The sequence below is a fragment of the Camelus dromedarius genome, chromosome 11, assembly GCF_036321535.1.
Source record: "Camelus dromedarius isolate mCamDro1 chromosome 11, mCamDro1.pat, whole genome shotgun sequence".
NCBI lineage: Eukaryota > Metazoa > Chordata > Mammalia > Artiodactyla > Camelidae > Camelus > Camelus dromedarius.
Genome location: NC_087446.1, coordinates 9,376,442 through 9,392,462, shown reverse-complemented (window position 1 = coordinate 9,392,462; position 16,021 = coordinate 9,376,442). Strand labels below are relative to the sequence as shown.

Sequence of the window (16,021 nt, the reverse complement as noted above, 5' to 3'; positions counted from 1 at the left end):
TGCAGATGACAAAAAACAAGGCTCAAAGGGGAGGCATACACACAACTAGCAGACGCTGAGTCGGGATCTGATTCCAGGTCTCCATAGCTCCCCTACTGTTGATTCTATGAAACTCTTGGCCACCTACAGTGAGAGTACCTTCCCTTTCAGGCTGCCTGCGTATAAGCTGTGAGTCATGATCGGGACTGTGGGGGAAGAAGAAAGGAAGGTGTAATCACCGAAGGCTTCACAGAGGAGGTGATATTTGAGTTGAGTCTTAGAGAATGAGATGGTAATCATAACTGAACCATTCAACCGGTCCTTCAGACAAAAAGGGAAGTCCCAGATGCCAAACTGTGGCCCTGGGTAAGGCACACCTGTTGGGCCTGGCTGCAGCATTAGAGCGTGTGTCAGGGGTCCCCAAGACCATCCCCAAGTTCAGTGACTGATTCATCAGGAAGATTCACAGAACTCAGCATATAGTCCTAGCTACAGCTGTGATCTATTACTGCAAAAGAATATACAGGCACAAGCTTCCGAGAGTCCTCTCCCAGTGGAGTCACACAGGAGGCACTTAATTCCTCCAACAGCAAACTGTGAAAACACACGTGAGGTGTTGTCAGCCAGGGAACTCAGCAGAGACTCAGCGCCCGAGGTTCTTGCTGGGGACTGGTCACGTAGGCACACTCTGCCTAACACATACCCAAATCCCAGAGTCCCAGGAGGAAAGCGGTGTTCAGCATAAACCACGGTGTCTGCACAGTGTGGGCACCAGGAGCCACTCATGCTGGGGATCGGCAGGAATCTGCCCGAAATCCAAGTTCCCAGATGCCAGCCGAGGGCCAAACTTGCAAGCAGGCTTTTTAAAGGCTAGCAGTCTCACACAGACATAGAAAACAAACTTGTCAAAGTTTACCAAAGCAGAAAGAGAGGGGAGGGATAAATTCAGAATTTGGAATTAGCAGGTACAAACTACTATATACAAAATAGATAAACAACAAGGTCCTACTGTACAGCACAGGGAACTATACTCAATAGCTTATGATAACCTATAATGAAAAAGAATATAAATATATATATATTTATATATAAAGAATATAAATATAAACATATTTATAAATAAATATAAATATTTATTTAATAATAATAAATAAATATATAATAAATACATATAAATTAATAATTATATATATCTGACTGAGTCACTAGGCTGTACACCAGAAACTAACACAACACTGTGAATCAACTATACTTCAATAAAAAAAAAATCTTTGTGAAAAAATAAAAAGATAGCAGTCTCAGATCTGCTGTTAACAATTTTCTGCACAGGGAATAACACCTTTCTCCCTGTTTCTCTTATTTTAAGTGACCCAGGAAATGTTTTTTTTGTGCCTTGGGCCCAGATTTGTTGAGAAAAAATCTAATTTACCGTGAAGATATTTAAACAAGTTTCCTAGAAAATAACCTTGAGTTAGACAAGAACTGGGGTGGGCAGGGGATGGGGGGTGGGTTTGAAGAGTCCTGAGAGCACCAGGCCGGCAGTTAGTGGGCCCGGACTCTGGGTCCTGAGCTGGCCACTCACTCAAGCTCCAAATTAGTCAAGCGTGTTCCAGAAAGGAGGCTCTGTTCTCTTCTCCGTGTGTCTCCGTCCTCAGCAGGCCAGCCCCAGCAGCTGGGCTACAAGGCTTCTTAAGGTCTCACCTCGAAAGTCATGTAACATCACTACTGCCACAATCTGGTGGGCAAAGAAGGACACAGCCCAGTCCAGATGCAAAAGGAGCAGAAACAGACTCCACCTCTTGATGAGAGGAGTGGCAGCCTCATAGCACAAAGGGGCATGGATACACGGAAGGGTGGAAATTGCAGCCAGCTTTTGCATCAACCTCGCCTTCTGCCCCGTGTGCCCTTCCCGCATTCATTCATCATTCATTGCACACTTGAACAATGAATGAACACTTGAACAATGAACACTTGAACACCCTCTAGGTCCCCAGCATTTACCAGACACGGGACACAAAGGTGACCTTGTCTTCATGGGGCCTCGAGACTTGTGGGGAAAGAGATGAATAAACCGACATGTGCCACAAAGTTACAAGGAATGAGCATTTACTTTATAGATATTCCTTTACACTGTACTTTTTTCTATAAAGTATTTGAATCAGCCTGCTAAAAAAGCACAAGCAATAAAATTGTGAATTTTAACCAAAAACCAAAATTTAAACCACAAGGAGAAAAAAGAGGGTGTTTATTGAATATCCAAGCATCTTACTCTTCCATCTTATTCTCTTCCATCTTACATCTTATTGTCTCCCTCCATCTTTTCCATAACTCCGGGGGTGGGTATTATCATTCCCCTTTTGTAGTTAAATAAACTGAGGCTCATGGCAGTAAAATGACTTGCCCAAGTTCACACAGGTTCTGAGTGGCAGACCTGAGTCACACTGCTGAGTCTGGCCTCAAAGTCTGAATGCTACAACAGAACAGCTGTAAAAAGGAGCTGCAGATTTGACTGAGCTTCCTAGCAGCCCAGGGGAAAAAAGAAACTGAACATATTGCCCAATTGATCACTAGACAGGAAAAAGCCAGGCATTTCACTGAGGGAAATAAAGTCTTTCCTTGCACTGAATTAATTTTTCTTTTTCAAAGGAGAGTTGATAAAAGAGAGTTTGTAGGGTGGAATCAATGGGGCTCACTCAGCTTGGACTGTCCAGGTGGAGTGACTCTTCAGCTTATATGCAGTGAGGTTGCTGAGTAAGTCCTCACTGACCCCTGGAGAAGGTTCTGTCCTCCAGTAAACATCTTCCTCTGTGTGTATGTGTCTGTGTGAGTTTCTGTCTCACTGTCTTTTTTTTTTAATTCCCTCCATCCTTCTCTCTGTCTCGTTGCCTCTGTCCCTCCCTTGCCCACACCCAAAATGCAAAGAGTCCCCGCTACTCAAACCTCTGCTGGTTTTTAGGAAGTGCTGCTGCGTCAAGAGCCTACACACCAGACCCCGGCAGGACAGGACTTCCTCCCCACACTGGGCTGGGCGGGGCCAACGGGAAGGGGCCTGTTGTAGCTGAGGTGACACATCCCGGCCGGGCAGCCTGAGCAGCAGCTTGGTCTGCAGGCCACCCTTCCCCGGGGGCTTCAGAATGGACCTGTGCCACCCAGGTAAGCACCCGGGCCAACCTGTCTGGGCCTCAGTTTCCTGTTCTGTAGAATGGGGTTAACAGTGCCTGCCTCACAGGCATCGGTGTGTAACTAGATGAAACACAGGTGGGACATGCAGAAGCAGGCAACGAATGATTGTGGGCTCAGGCTCGGTGCCAAGCTGTGTTCTAGGGGCTGGGAGTCCAGGGAGCAAAGCAGGCACTGCCCCTGCCCTCATGAGCTTACCTTCTAGACGGGGAGACAGACAGTCAATGTCTGAATATAACATGTCAGGTGGTGACAAGCAGAATGAAGAACAGTAAAGGATGATAAGGAAGATGGGAGAGAGTGGTCAAGAAGGCTTCAAAAGGAGACACCATTTGAGTAGAGACTTGAAGGAGGGAGGGAGTGATTCATGTGAGTATCTGGGGAAAGAACATTCTTGGAGAAGGAACAGCCTGTGCAAAGGCCCGGAGGCGGACATGAGAAAGGTTGCTTGTGTTGAAGCTGATGCTGCCGGGGAGGATGTAACTGCCTGGGTGGCACAAGGGCCCTGCAGCCCCTGTTTGGCCTCTGGGGGTGGTGACAGTGGCCTGTGGGGTGGCTGAAGACACTGCTTCTTGCCAGTAGAGAGGCCCAAGTCTGAGCAACATGGGACCATGGATGAGACCCTGCCAGGTGAGCAGGACCGTGTGTCTGCAGGGAAAGAAAAGAAGGCTGTTCTTTTCTTGGCAGTTTGGACAGGAGCGGACAGGATTGTGTTGTGTTTCTGTGAGGCAGAGAGGAGAGGGGCCAGGTCTCTGCACCCTGCATCTAAGAATGTTCCAGCATGGCCTGAAATTCCAGAAAACAAGAGCTGCTAGGAGCCATCCCGTTCCCCAGGTTCAGATAACATGAACCCTGTTAGCAACAGAACCCTTTCTTCAAGCAAAACCTAATACAGAGCAGTCTGACCCCACCCTCGCCCCACGGGCTCTGGAGAACACAGTTAGAGAACCACCGATCCATTTTAACAGCCCCCATTTACAGATGGAACAAAGGAGGCCTGGAGAGGGGCCCAGTCTTGCTGAGGCAGGACCACTCCCCACCTCCTGGCTCCCTGTCCCAGGCTGTCTCCCTGAACCCCATACTTCTCCAGTGGGCTCTTGGGGGCAGGTGGCTCATGGACTATAGGGGTTCCATGAAGACATCTTAGGGGGCAGCTGGGAGGTAAGAGGAGACCCAGTGAGGAGTGGTGCCTGGCTCAAGGTCACTCAGCAGACGCGAGGGTGGCAGGAGACAGTGAAGTTATCCCCCGACAGACTGCCTGTCTTTCCACCATTACTGCTTCTTTCCTTGGGGTCTTCACATACTAAAGTCCTTAGGATGGTTGTCCCCATAATCAGATGAGGAAACTGAGGTTCTCGGAGGTGAACTGGAAGAAAGGATGGAATTGCCCAAAGTCGGGCAGCTGATGAGTGGCAGAATGGGGACAAGAAGGCAAGAGGAGAGAGAGCCCCAGTTTAGCCTGGGCCGTTGGGGAGGGGAGGGGCGGGGCATCCGAGGGAGGCCAGAGGGTGAGTCACTGCATCTCTTCAGGCTGGCCTGGAAGGACAGGGGTTGAATTGAGTCGCTGCAGGCAGCGTCTTGGGAGATTGGAGGACTCCATTGATAGGTTCATCTATTCATTCATTCCTTCACTTATTCTGTAAGCAGTCCTCTGGTGTGCAGGCCCTGAGTTGTGCAGTGCTGTGGACAGCAGTGACCCAGCCGTGGGCCCAACCCTGTGGGGGGCTGCTGGTCCACGGTGTGGAGGAGGGAGAGACAGACCCTGCAGGACAGTGACCCAGGGCAGATGTGCAAACCGGCAGAGACCTGGAGCATGGGACGGAGCTACTCTTTCCACCCGGGGCAGGGGAGATATGGGAAGACTTCCTGGAGGAAGTAGAGGGAAGGAGGGAAGGTCATTTCTCTGCTCCTCAGACTCGGTCTTAATCAAAACTCCTCCACGGCCAGGTGACTTCCCCTCTCTGAGCCCAGATTTGTCATCTCTTAAGTGGCATCTTCACCCCGGTCGTAGTGGGGGGAAGTGGGGAAAGAACGGGGATGGAGAGTCAGCCTGACCCGGCTCAGATCCCAGCTTGGCACCAACCTACCAGTGTTGGTGTCCTCTTCCTTCTGTGGGTTTCAGTTTCCCCACTTGTACGAAGGACAGGATGGCGCCAAAGGCCCCTGGGAGCTGCCTCCCCTCCTCCATCTGGGGGTGTCGCACCCAGAACCAGGTCCCCTCCCCCTGGGTCTGTTGAAAAGCTGAGAAGTCCAGGTAACAAAGCCCCAGCGTGACCAAAGACAGTCCTGGGGCTGGTGCAGTAAGACGGCGGGTTAAAAATAGAGGCAGCTGGGCTTGGGGAGGAAGCCACATGCAGCGATGCACCCCGCAGGGCCTTGAGGGCTGGGGCAGGGCAAGCTCTGAGGGCCGCCCCCTGCCCCAGTGTCCCTCACACCCAGACTCTGAGGGGCCTCTGCCTTCAGGACCCCAGGATCGCACCCTCCTCCTGGCCTGGAAAGGGGAAGCGAGGCCGGCCAGCTGTCCTGGAAGTGGGGCTGTGAGCAGATTTCTAAAAATACAACGGGAAAGAGGAAGGACAAAGGGGAAGTAGAGAGGAGCTGGGGAGATGGCTGGGGCGGTACCTGGGCACACTCAGCCAGCCGGGGCTCTGGGTGCGGAGGGCACCCGGCCGCAGTCGTGGTTGGGGGTGGGGGTGTCAGTGTTCAGGCCCTTGTGCGAGGTGGACAGCACAGCCTAGGGCGGAGTACACGGAGTTTGTGGTGGCAGCGGTTGTTACTATCATTTAAATATCTTTGTGTTTTTATCATTAACTTTATTATTATTAAAATCCATCTCACACAACCTGCACCAATGCCTGAAACGCCATCATCACCAGGCTTGGAATCAGAGGTGAGCACCCTCAGACTGTGTCCTTGTCACCCTCCCTGAACCTCAGCGCCCTCAGCTCTGAAATGGGGTGAAATCCCCACTTTTAAACAAATAGGTGCAGGGTCGCAAGGCCCCCGTGTACCACGCGATGGGTGCAGCAGGCCAGGGGCTGTCAGCACTGTCTCATGGGTTCAAAGCGCTTGGCCAGTTGTCACCAGATGGAAGGGGACAGTGGGCTGAGAGGGTTCACGAATGCACCTTTCAAATCACGAAAGGAACTGCATGAAGAATAAAGGCAAACAAGCCCTCGCTGCCCCCCCCCCACTCTCCTGGGAAAACTGTGTCCCCAGCTCTACGATGTGGGCCTCGTTTTATTTCTTACCCCAAAAGAGAAAGGGGCTGGGATCGTTAAGCATCAGTCATCCTGCCTCCATCTTCATTCTCAGTGGTGATCAGCCATGGTCAGCATTTCTGTGTCAGAATATCCAAGGTTAGTGTCTTGATGGGGTTTTGATGATTTGCATGGAGATGTCTGGCTTCGGAAGATCAGTGTCAGGGTTGTGGCCTCAGAGCCCCAGATGGGCTTGGGTGTGAGTCCCATTCTGCCACCTCCCAGCTGTGCCCCCTTGGGCAGGTCACTTAACCAGTCTGAGCCTCTGGCGCACCATCTGCAGACTGACTGGAAACCCCTCCCTTCAGAGCTGTGGTCGGGTTCAAAGGAGCTAGTGGGCGGCAAAAGCCTGGAGCCCCCGGGGCCTGAAACAGAGCAGGTGCCCAACCAGCAGGACTTTCCTTCGCCAACAGCTTGGCTTATTCATCAGGCAAGATCCCAGATCTGCTGCAGGGATGGGAAGGAGGTGAGGGAGAGGGGGAGCCCAGCTGGAGCACAGAAGGGCCCCTGCGAGGAGATGGAGAGGATGAGTAGGAGCCACTAGGCAGAGAAGAGAGGGAAGGGCATCGAGACACAGGGAACAGCAGGTGCGAAGGCCCGTGGAGGAAGAGAGCACATGGGGGCAAAGGAAGGGCGATCAGGAGGCTTCAAGTCTGGGGCAGGGGTGGGCGCCTTGTGAGATGAGGGTGGGGCACCACGGGGACTGGTGGGTCTTATCGTCAGGACAATGGGACGCCATAGGAGACTGGCTGGAAAGGGCAGAGTGGAGGCAGGGACATCAGGAGGCCTTCAGTCACCCAGAGAGAGGAGCCGGGGGTCTGGGTGAGGGTGGGGGCCATGGAAACAGAAAGAAGGTGGACAGGGCTTAGTGATGGAGGAGACACGAGGGTGAGAGAGGTGCATGTCAAGGTGCCTCCTGGAGTCCCTGGGGGGCCATTCACAGAGCTTGAGGACTCAGGGAGAAGGCCAGGTTGAGGGGAAGCTCTAGGACTTCCATTTTAGTCCCAGTGACAAGTGAAATGATGGTCAGGACAAAGAGGTATGGAAGGGTCTGAAGCTCTGGGAGGGGCTTAAGGCTGAGGGTATGCGTGTGAGTCCTGGGCCCGGGATGGGAAAGGGGAGCTTTCCTGAGGAGGGAGGAGAAGCTGGCCTGGGACCCAAGGGGAGCCCCAGAGCTCACCCCTTGACCGTCCACATTAGGGATTATCCATAGAAACACGAAATTCCCACCTGGCTTCTCTCCAATAAGCAGCCTGCCTGGAATCCACGTGGCCTCCACCAGCAGGTGTGCCCTGGGCCAGAAGCAGGGCTTCAGAACAGAAGCCCCAGCCAACAGGAAAACAACGAAAAGCAAACAAACAAAACACAAAAGCCTGATCTTTCACCCCAAAGTCAGCTAGAGGTGATTGGATTTTTCCACCACGGATCTCAGCCTCCCTCCCCTCCTGACAGAGGAGTTCCAGGTCCCACCTCTGGTGCGGCCTCCCCTGCTATGACCCTGCTCCTGTCTCCACAAGGATGGCCCCTCATGCCTTCCGTTCCTGCATGTCCCCAATGGCATGCAGAATCCACCTCTGCTTAGGTGTTGGCAAACTGGGGTTCTGATCCCAGCACTGCTACTTCCCTGCTGTGTGACCCTTGGCAAGTCACTTCACCTCTCTGAGCCTCGATGTCTCAAACTGAAAAAGATCCATTTAAAAGAGTTACGAGGATTAAATGACACAATTTACGTGGCACTGCTGGCATGGAGCAGGTGCTTTTGCACTTAGAGATTAATAAGACTCTTGCTTTGTCCCCTGGGGTAAGTGCCACCTCCCCTCACTCCCCTGGAAACCAGGATCTCTAGACCTACAGAGCTCAGAGTGACAGGGACAGAAAGGAAAACTCCCAAGGGGGTCACTAGAAGGTATGTGGAGCCCCTTCTGCTCCTTGTTTCTAAATGCGTGTAGGTTGCCTCTTGGGCACCGAGCACCATCTAATGGTCATTGACTTAGGGTGTATGATGCATCCTGGAGGATGGTGCCCTGTCCAAGCATTATAACGTCTCCAAACTGACACCTCAGCTGCACCTTCAGTAGGCTGCTCCATCACCCTGTCAGGCCAGTGATCAGGCCAGTGTCTTCTGGTGGTAAAATGCGTGAGAGGACCAGCGGGTCCCACGGCCACATGCTCTTCCCACACCTTCTTTACTGGAAAGAGGGTCCCTGGGTCTAATGTGAGGTTTTGCAGTGTTCTGAGTCAGCAGGTCCAGCCCTTGGACAGCGCTGCCCTGTGGCCAAGGCTCTGTGGGCGAGAAAGGCCACCACATATCCATAACATGTGTGGATTCCTGGTGAGATGAATCACTGGCCTTTGCAGAAGGGAAGGGACCCAATGCAACTGATTTGCCACCAAGTTGCTGGTTGGTCTTCTGGAGGAACGATGGGTCCTTGTTGCTGGCAGGTCTGATACTCAGCAGTGGCAGGGCGATGCCAGTGGCAGGGCAAGCCTGGGTGATGGAGTTCACACCTAGCCTCCACAGGGGCCACATGGTTACTTCATTTGGGTACCACTGCACCAGCACTGGGCTGGTCAGTTAGAGACTGGCTGATGTCAACTGGCTGAATCATTCTGTCTGCCTGGTGGTTTAGCGCCTCCCCTGTGGTGGGTGCTTGCTGGGGAACATCAGTGTGCTTTACAAACATCTTCCCACTCTGTGCCCACTCCCATCGGGCCACCCACTTGCCTCTTCCCCAGACCTCTCTGTTCCCAGTCTTCCTTCTTTCCTTCTTTCTGACCAATAAGGCAAGCCATCCTCCACTGCCCATGAATGCATATGTATTCGTACTCACACCACTTCCCTTTCCACATGAAATAGATGACTCGGTGCCCTGCCCAATGCTCTGCCCATTGGGAGGACTTCTCCCCACTGTCTTTCTGGGTCACTTTGAGCAGAACTGTAATTCAGTAACTGTCCAGTTTAACTCATAACCACACCCTGAGCCATCCATCCTGGAACCAAGTCCAGGCATTTTTCTTCTTTATCAGAAGGTCACAAGGGACCCATCCATGAAGATACGGTGTGAGCTGAGGGATCTGTTGCAACAGCAGTAGATGACATACGGGTCTGGGTCACCCGTCCCTGGGGCTTACTGGAGCCTTCTGTCTCTGCTTACACCTGTTTCTGGGTGAACCACTTACAAAGGACTGCTGTTGGGCACATTTGACTTTATAACTTGGTGAGTCAGACAGACCCACCCTGCTTGCTTGACCAGGGGAATCATTACCATATATACTTGCTAAAATGTTTCAGGAGCCTTGCTTTTGTGGACCTGGTCTCTTCTTCAGTCAGTAGAGCCTGGATCTAAAAACCAGTCAAGGGGTCTTGGCTTTTATGCAGCGACTGCCCTGTGGGAGGGGCAGATCCTTGGGCAAAGCAGCTCATTTGGGCTAAGTTCCTGGGCAGGGACTCAGCTGTGGGCCATCAGCAGGTGATACACACTCACCCCCAGCAGCTGAGGGAGTGGGTGCCTTGGTCCCGAAGGGGAGACCTGGATGGCGTCTATTATACATGTGTTGCACCCTGACCGTATGTCAGATCCTTGCTGCATGTTTGGCAAAATTCAGCTTTTTTAATCCAGACAACCACCATCTAGGTTATGGTCCATGTTTCAGAGACAAGGATGCTGTATTTGTTGAGTTTCAGGTATAGCTGCTGTAACTAAGAGACTCAGAAAAACAGTGACTGAGACATTCTCAGAACTTATTTCTCTCTCATTGAAAAGTCCAAGTGGGTAGCTGGCCCAGGGGAATATGATGACTCTTCTCCACATGGTTGCTTGGAGCCCGGGCTCCTCCTAGCTTGGCACCTGCTTCCACCTCAAAGCCCGGGATGGCTGCTCAGTCCATGGGAGGGGGAAGTCGGGAAAGGGAGCCCTCGATAGTGTCTCTGCTTTCATTTGGGAAGGATCACATCTGTCCTTGTAAAACCTTTAAGAAACAAGACTAGGCACTTCCCAAAGCTAGGACTTGAGAGTCGGGAGGATTTGGGTGGGCAGACAGGAAAAGGCATCCCAGGGTGGAGGAGCTGTAGAGGCAAAGGTGGGGAAGTAAGACTGAGAGTTAGACCACTGGGGGCAGTGTGGGGCGGGCAGGCTGGACTGGCGGCTCTTGTTGAGAATGGGGAGCGAGGCTCACTGGGAAAGCCAGGGAGACTATAGAGGCCCCAGGACCAGGAGGAGGGCTTTTCCCTCTAAGGAATAAGAGGTCTGTGGAGATTTCGACCAGAAGAATGTCACGGATGGGACAGGAAGCCTGGCGTGGGGTAGAGGTGGCTCAGCTGACTCAGCTGTAGAAATGGTCATAACACCACCTCGCACAGAACACCAGCACCCCCGTGTCCCCTGTAATTCATTTCCAGGCGAAGAGGGAAGAACCCAGGCTTTGTAGGCAGCTGAATCCAAGTCCCACCCTGGCTCAGCAACTTGTCCCTTCGGGACCCTGGCCAGGTCATCTCGCCTCTCTGAGCCTCAGTGTCTGGGGCAGGAACTGTGAAATGTCCCCTCCCCCACCCCATCCAGTTTCCCCATCTTACGGGGTAAGGCTGTCAGGACCACCCCACTAAAGGCTCATTACCCAGCCTCCCTTGCAGGTAGCCGTGGCCATGTGACTGCATCTGGCCAATGGGATGTGAAGCACAATGAGACGCCACTTCCTGGTCATGCAAATAAATGAGTGAATAACCAACAGACGTGTGATCCAGTGAAGGAGTAAATTAAAGTTCCAGGGAAGGACAAACGCCTTCAGCAAGTGTTGTACTGAGTACCTGCTGTGTGTCAAGCTCTTTCTAGGGGCTGAGGAGGCAGCAGCAAGCAAAATTGTTGAAGGGTTTGTTCTCTTGGGGCTGAGAGCGAAGTGAGTAGAACACAGAAGATGCAAGTAAACAAGATGGCTTAGGGGGTCTGTACCCAGACGGGTAGAGGAGACATAAAGCTGATAGGAGAGGAGGGTGGGGGAGGGACTGCTTTAGACAGGGCAGTCAGGGAAGGCCTCTTGGAGGAGGTGACATCTGGGCCAAGGCCAAAGTGAAGAGGGCAAGCAAGGCATGGGTTTCTGGAGGGAAGAGGGCCCTGGGGGAGTGAGAGCTGACTGGGGTGGCTGGAGCCCAGTGATGGGGAGGAGGGCAGGGATGAGCCAGTGACCACTGGTGCTTCTCTCTCCAGACCCAGGGGAGCTAAGCAGCGTGGAGACAGAGGAGCTGCAGCAGATCAAATGGCACCGGAAGCAGCTTCTGGAGGACATCCAGGTGTGCTCGCCTCACACACAGATACACATGCTCTTGTCCACACACAGGCTCGTGCTGACACGCCCTCAAACCACACTCACCCACAAGCCAACACTCAGACATACTCACGCACCTCCGCGCTCACTCCTGACCCAGCCTGGGCTGAGAGCTCACAGGTAGCCTCCGCCCCCGCCCCCAGGAGTAGAGAACAGAACTCCCAGGGGCCTCCCCACTCCTGGGCCCAGTCACCAGGGGCCAGAGACAGCCAGGAGAGTGGGGGACAGAAAGGGGGCTACTGATGAAGCAGCTACTGTGTGCCAAGCTCCACCTGGGGCTCTGTCCCCCTCACGGTATGTCAGGTTTTCCTGCCACCTATGTGGCACATCCCCACCCTGGGCCTCAGCTTCATCCCCCCTAAAGTGTAGGCCATTTGTTCTAGATCACACCAGCAATGTGTGCCCAGCACTTGCCAATTCACCAGTTTCTCGGAGGTTAGCTCGTCTGATTCCCAGCAACCGTCTGAGACATGCTCTGCTTCTGTTCCCAGACTGTGCTGTGCTCAGCCCTGCCCCTGGGCCTTTGCACTCCCGGTTCCCTCCACCTGGGATTCTCTCAAGCCCTCCTCATGGCTCTGCCTTCTCCTTATTTCATTCTGGGCTCACATGTCTCTCCTCCTAGATGCCGCCCTCACCACCCCCAGGCTATAGTTGCTGGGGCCCCACCCGCATCCCACCCCATGTACCCCTAAGATTCTAGGGAAAGTCAAAGGCACAAGGTCATTCACTCAGCATGTGATTTATACCTACCACATGCCAGGCTCTTTCTATACCATTACTCTGATTGCTTCTGCATGGTCCTTTCACTGGACCCGTGACCCCCATGATCCCAACCCCACGGGCCTGTGAGCTCCACATAAGGAGAGCCTGGGTCTGTTTCCCACCACTGTATCCCCAGCCCAATAGTCAGAGCATAGTACGTGCTCAATTAACACTTGCTAGTGAGCCCTCATTTTATTTGTGGAGAAGACACTCAGGGATTCAGCCAAGATCACATGGACAGGAGCTGACTGGGCTCAGATAGAGGCTCCAGGCCCCATCCTGACCCTAGGTCCCAGGACAAGCCCCCAGGATTACCCTCATCCCAAAGATCTTGGAGGAGGAGAGGGGTGCCTTTGGGGGCTCCGGCCAGATGCTCATGTTGCTGCCCTGTGGGGGGATGTTGGGCCAGCTGCCACCTCTCCCCATCTGCCTGGTGTTGGTGTTGGCAGAGTTGAGGATCTCCACTGGCACTGGGCACCTCTTGCCAGGTCAAGATGATAAAGACTTGGGGGGTGGGGCATGGGGAAAGCACAGGCTTGGAGTCAGATGTTGGACACATCACTTCACCTCTCTGCACATCAGTGTCCTCTCCTGTAAACTCCACTGGAATTGCAAAGCCCCTGAGAAGACGGCCTGGGCTGTCTTGCACCCTCATGTACCCATGGTACCTGGCTCATCGTGGGCACTGGATCTAGGGCGAGGGACAGGGGAAATGGATGGATGGAGGGAAACCAGAGAGGAGGCGGGGCCTGATCAGAAGGCAGGAATCTGTGCCTCCTGACTGGGGAGGCAGGAGGGAGCCATGGACGGAGTTTGAGCAGAAGAAAGGCAGGCACCAAGCTGTGCTTCAGAAAAGTGGCAGCTGGGTGGAGAAGGGCCTGTCAGGAAGGTTTGGCTCAAGGGCAGGACACTTTTCAGCTGCAGAGGCAAGGGATGGGAGGGCGGGAAATAGCGTGGGGAAAAGGGTGGTGACTGGGGGCTCCCTCACCCCACAGGAGCCCTGGGAGAATTAAATGTAAACAGAGGCTATATGTTTGGCTTGGGATTTTGAGGATATAAGACATCTGGGAACGGGATCTGCCAGGGGAAGTTCCCTCAGTAGTGGCTCAAGGCAGACAGGTTTGGGATTCACACCCAGGGTTGGGAGCTCTTGTGTGGGAGGGCGGAAGGTGGTGGACCCCCTCCCTCCACCCTCTGACTCTCCCTCCCCCGTCATGCCCCTACCACCCCACAGAAACTCAAGGACGAGATTGCGGACGTGTTTGCCCAAATCGACTGCTTCGAGACGGCAGAGGAGAGGTGAGGGGCCTGGCAGGGGAGCCTGGGGAGCTGCCACAGTGGTTTCCCAAGGTTGCCACATGCCACGAGTGACTGAATGAACAGAGGCCATGCCTGGGCTCTGAGATCCAGCCCCCAAAGGGGAGGCAGGGGAGTGAGAGAGGAACAGGGCGGCCCTGACACTCCATCCCGTGGTCTGGTCTGGTCCTTGCTTCCAGACAGCCCCTCTCTTCAGCAACAACCCCATCCTCCCACCGCCTCCACCCAGAGTCTCTGACCCAACTTCTGACCAATGGCTGGCCAGGATCATCCTGGGAGGGGCCAGGGAGAAGGAAAGCTCAGCCCCAAGGACAAGGACGAGGAAGCCAAGGGCCATACAGGGACAGGAGCCTGGCCCGTGGCAAGGCTGAGGTTGGTCCACCTTCCCTTACCCATAGGGTATCATCCACCCTGCCTCTTCTATGGGAAGACTCCCCCCACTCTGTGACCTAGATTTGGTCCACTCGCCTCTCTGGGCCTCAGTTTCCCTCTTTGTGCAATGAGAAGGTTGGTCCCTGAATAATCCCCTAGGGCCCCAGGGCACTGTCTGCTACATATGGTGTTCCAGGAGATCCCCACCCTGCCCCTGCCACCCCTCAATTCTCTGATGCTTCTGATTGCCACCTCTCTAGCCCGCACACACATGCACACACATACACACTCACACACGTACATACATGGTTCACATGACTCCAGATCCCCTACTCCAGCCCCAGTGATGACAACAACATAACATTTACAGAGCAACTGCCATCAGCTATTCCAACGCCTTAACCTCTCAACAATGCAGGGGTGCAGGTGATGGAGTCCCTCTCATTTTATTTATTTATTTTAATTAATTTATTTTATTTTGGGGGGAGGGGGAGGGAGGTAATTAGGTTTATTTATATTTGGAGGAGGTACTGGGGATTGAACCCAGGACCTCACGCATGCTAAGCATGCGCTCTATCACTACCACTTGAGCTATACCCTCTCCCCCGAGTCACTTCCATTTTACAGATGAGGAAACTGAGTCCCAGAGAGGTGAAGCAACTCGCCCTGAGTGTCTCAGCCAGCAAGCGCTGGAGTGGGATTTACACCAGGAGTCCGGCTGCAGAGCCTGTGCCCTCACCCCCAGCCTCCCCAGTATCTTGCTCCCACTCCAAGCACAGGGCCCCTCAAAATCCTCCCCCCAGAGCAACTCTGGGTCCTGAGGCCACAGCTCAGGAACTGGTTAAAGTGCTGGTGCTGGGCCCATTGGAAGTCTGGTTTCATAGCTCAGGGAGGGGCTCAGAGCCTGCCTTTCTCACCTTCTCCCAGGTGATTCCGGCGCAGGCCCTTAGGGAATATTGGCTCTAGCTGAGGAGAGCGTCCCTGGGATTGGCGGGGTGCCCTGGGGCCCTGGGCTGCCCAAGCTGACATCTTCCTGTCTACAGCCGGATGGCCCAGAAGGAGAAGGAACTGTGCATCGGGCGCAAGAAGTTCAACATGGACCCGGTGAAGGTGGGCAGCGCAGGGGCTTGCGTCAGGGGGTCGGGGGAGCTGTGGGCTGGGCACCTCCACAATGCCCTCTTCTTCCCCTCAACTGACACAACTACCCACTCTGCAGATGGGGAAACTGAGGCCCAGCTGGGCTCAGCATCTTGTCCACGGCTGGGGCCCTGCTAACCCCTCAGCATAGCAGCCCCAGGGCCTGAGGTGGGAGCCAGGTGGATGGGGTGGGGTCTGTGATGTCTGCAGACTTGGGGTCCCTTGGCTCTGGGCCTCTGTCTCCCCCGCTGTGAGTAGGACTTTGCACAGTGGGGCCCTTAGACTCTGGGGCTCAGTCTTCAGAAGCGTCTTCCAGCCTCTCGGCTAGAGGGAGCCAGCCCTGGGACGCTGGCACAGAGAGCAGAGCACAGGGAGCTCAGGGTTGAGCTGTGCTCTAACCCCCATCCTCCGCCCCGCCCCCTACTGGCCTCAGAGCAACCCCCCTCGCCCAGCTAGGTGGCAGCTGGGCTCCTTTCCGGGAGAAACAGAGACAGGAGGAAGCCACAAGCTGACACACAGAGGTGGGGTCAGGGCAGCCAAGGGGTCCCTGGAAATTTACTGCTCTGGTTTAGAAGGCTGCCTCTCTTCCCCATCATAGGCCACCAACTTCACACACCCATCCACCTCCCACAGCCACAGAAACCGGACCCATGCCCCCATCCATGTGGAACACACCCACATACACACTAACGCAC

General features: G+C 53.9%; 1 protein-coding gene across 6 annotated transcripts in view; it reads left to right on the top strand.

The window, feature by feature from the left end:
* The first annotated feature begins 2,974 nt into the window (after window positions 1-2,974).
* The window catches only part of CYTH4 (cytohesin 4), a 30,002-nt gene continuing 16,955 nt past the window's right edge, over window positions 2,975-16,021 (top strand). For 3 of the 6 annotated variants that reach the window (XR_010383111.1, XR_010383110.1, XM_064491473.1), the window contains exons 1-5: window positions 3,008-3,132; window positions 3,406-3,528; window positions 11,621-11,703; window positions 13,735-13,799; window positions 15,233-15,299. Coding sequence is in view for 4 of the 6 variants with exons in the window: in XM_064491473.1 (XP_064347543.1) it covers window positions 3,438-3,528; window positions 11,621-11,703; window positions 13,735-13,799; window positions 15,233-15,299 (306 nt within the window). In the remaining 2 variants the exon portion in view is untranslated. Of the gene's footprint in view, window positions 3,133-3,405; window positions 3,529-11,620; window positions 11,704-13,734; window positions 13,800-14,046; window positions 14,190-15,116; window positions 15,300-16,021 lie in introns of those variants that run through there. The other 3 variants (XM_064491475.1, XM_010994788.3, XM_064491474.1) reach the window with 3 other exon arrangements.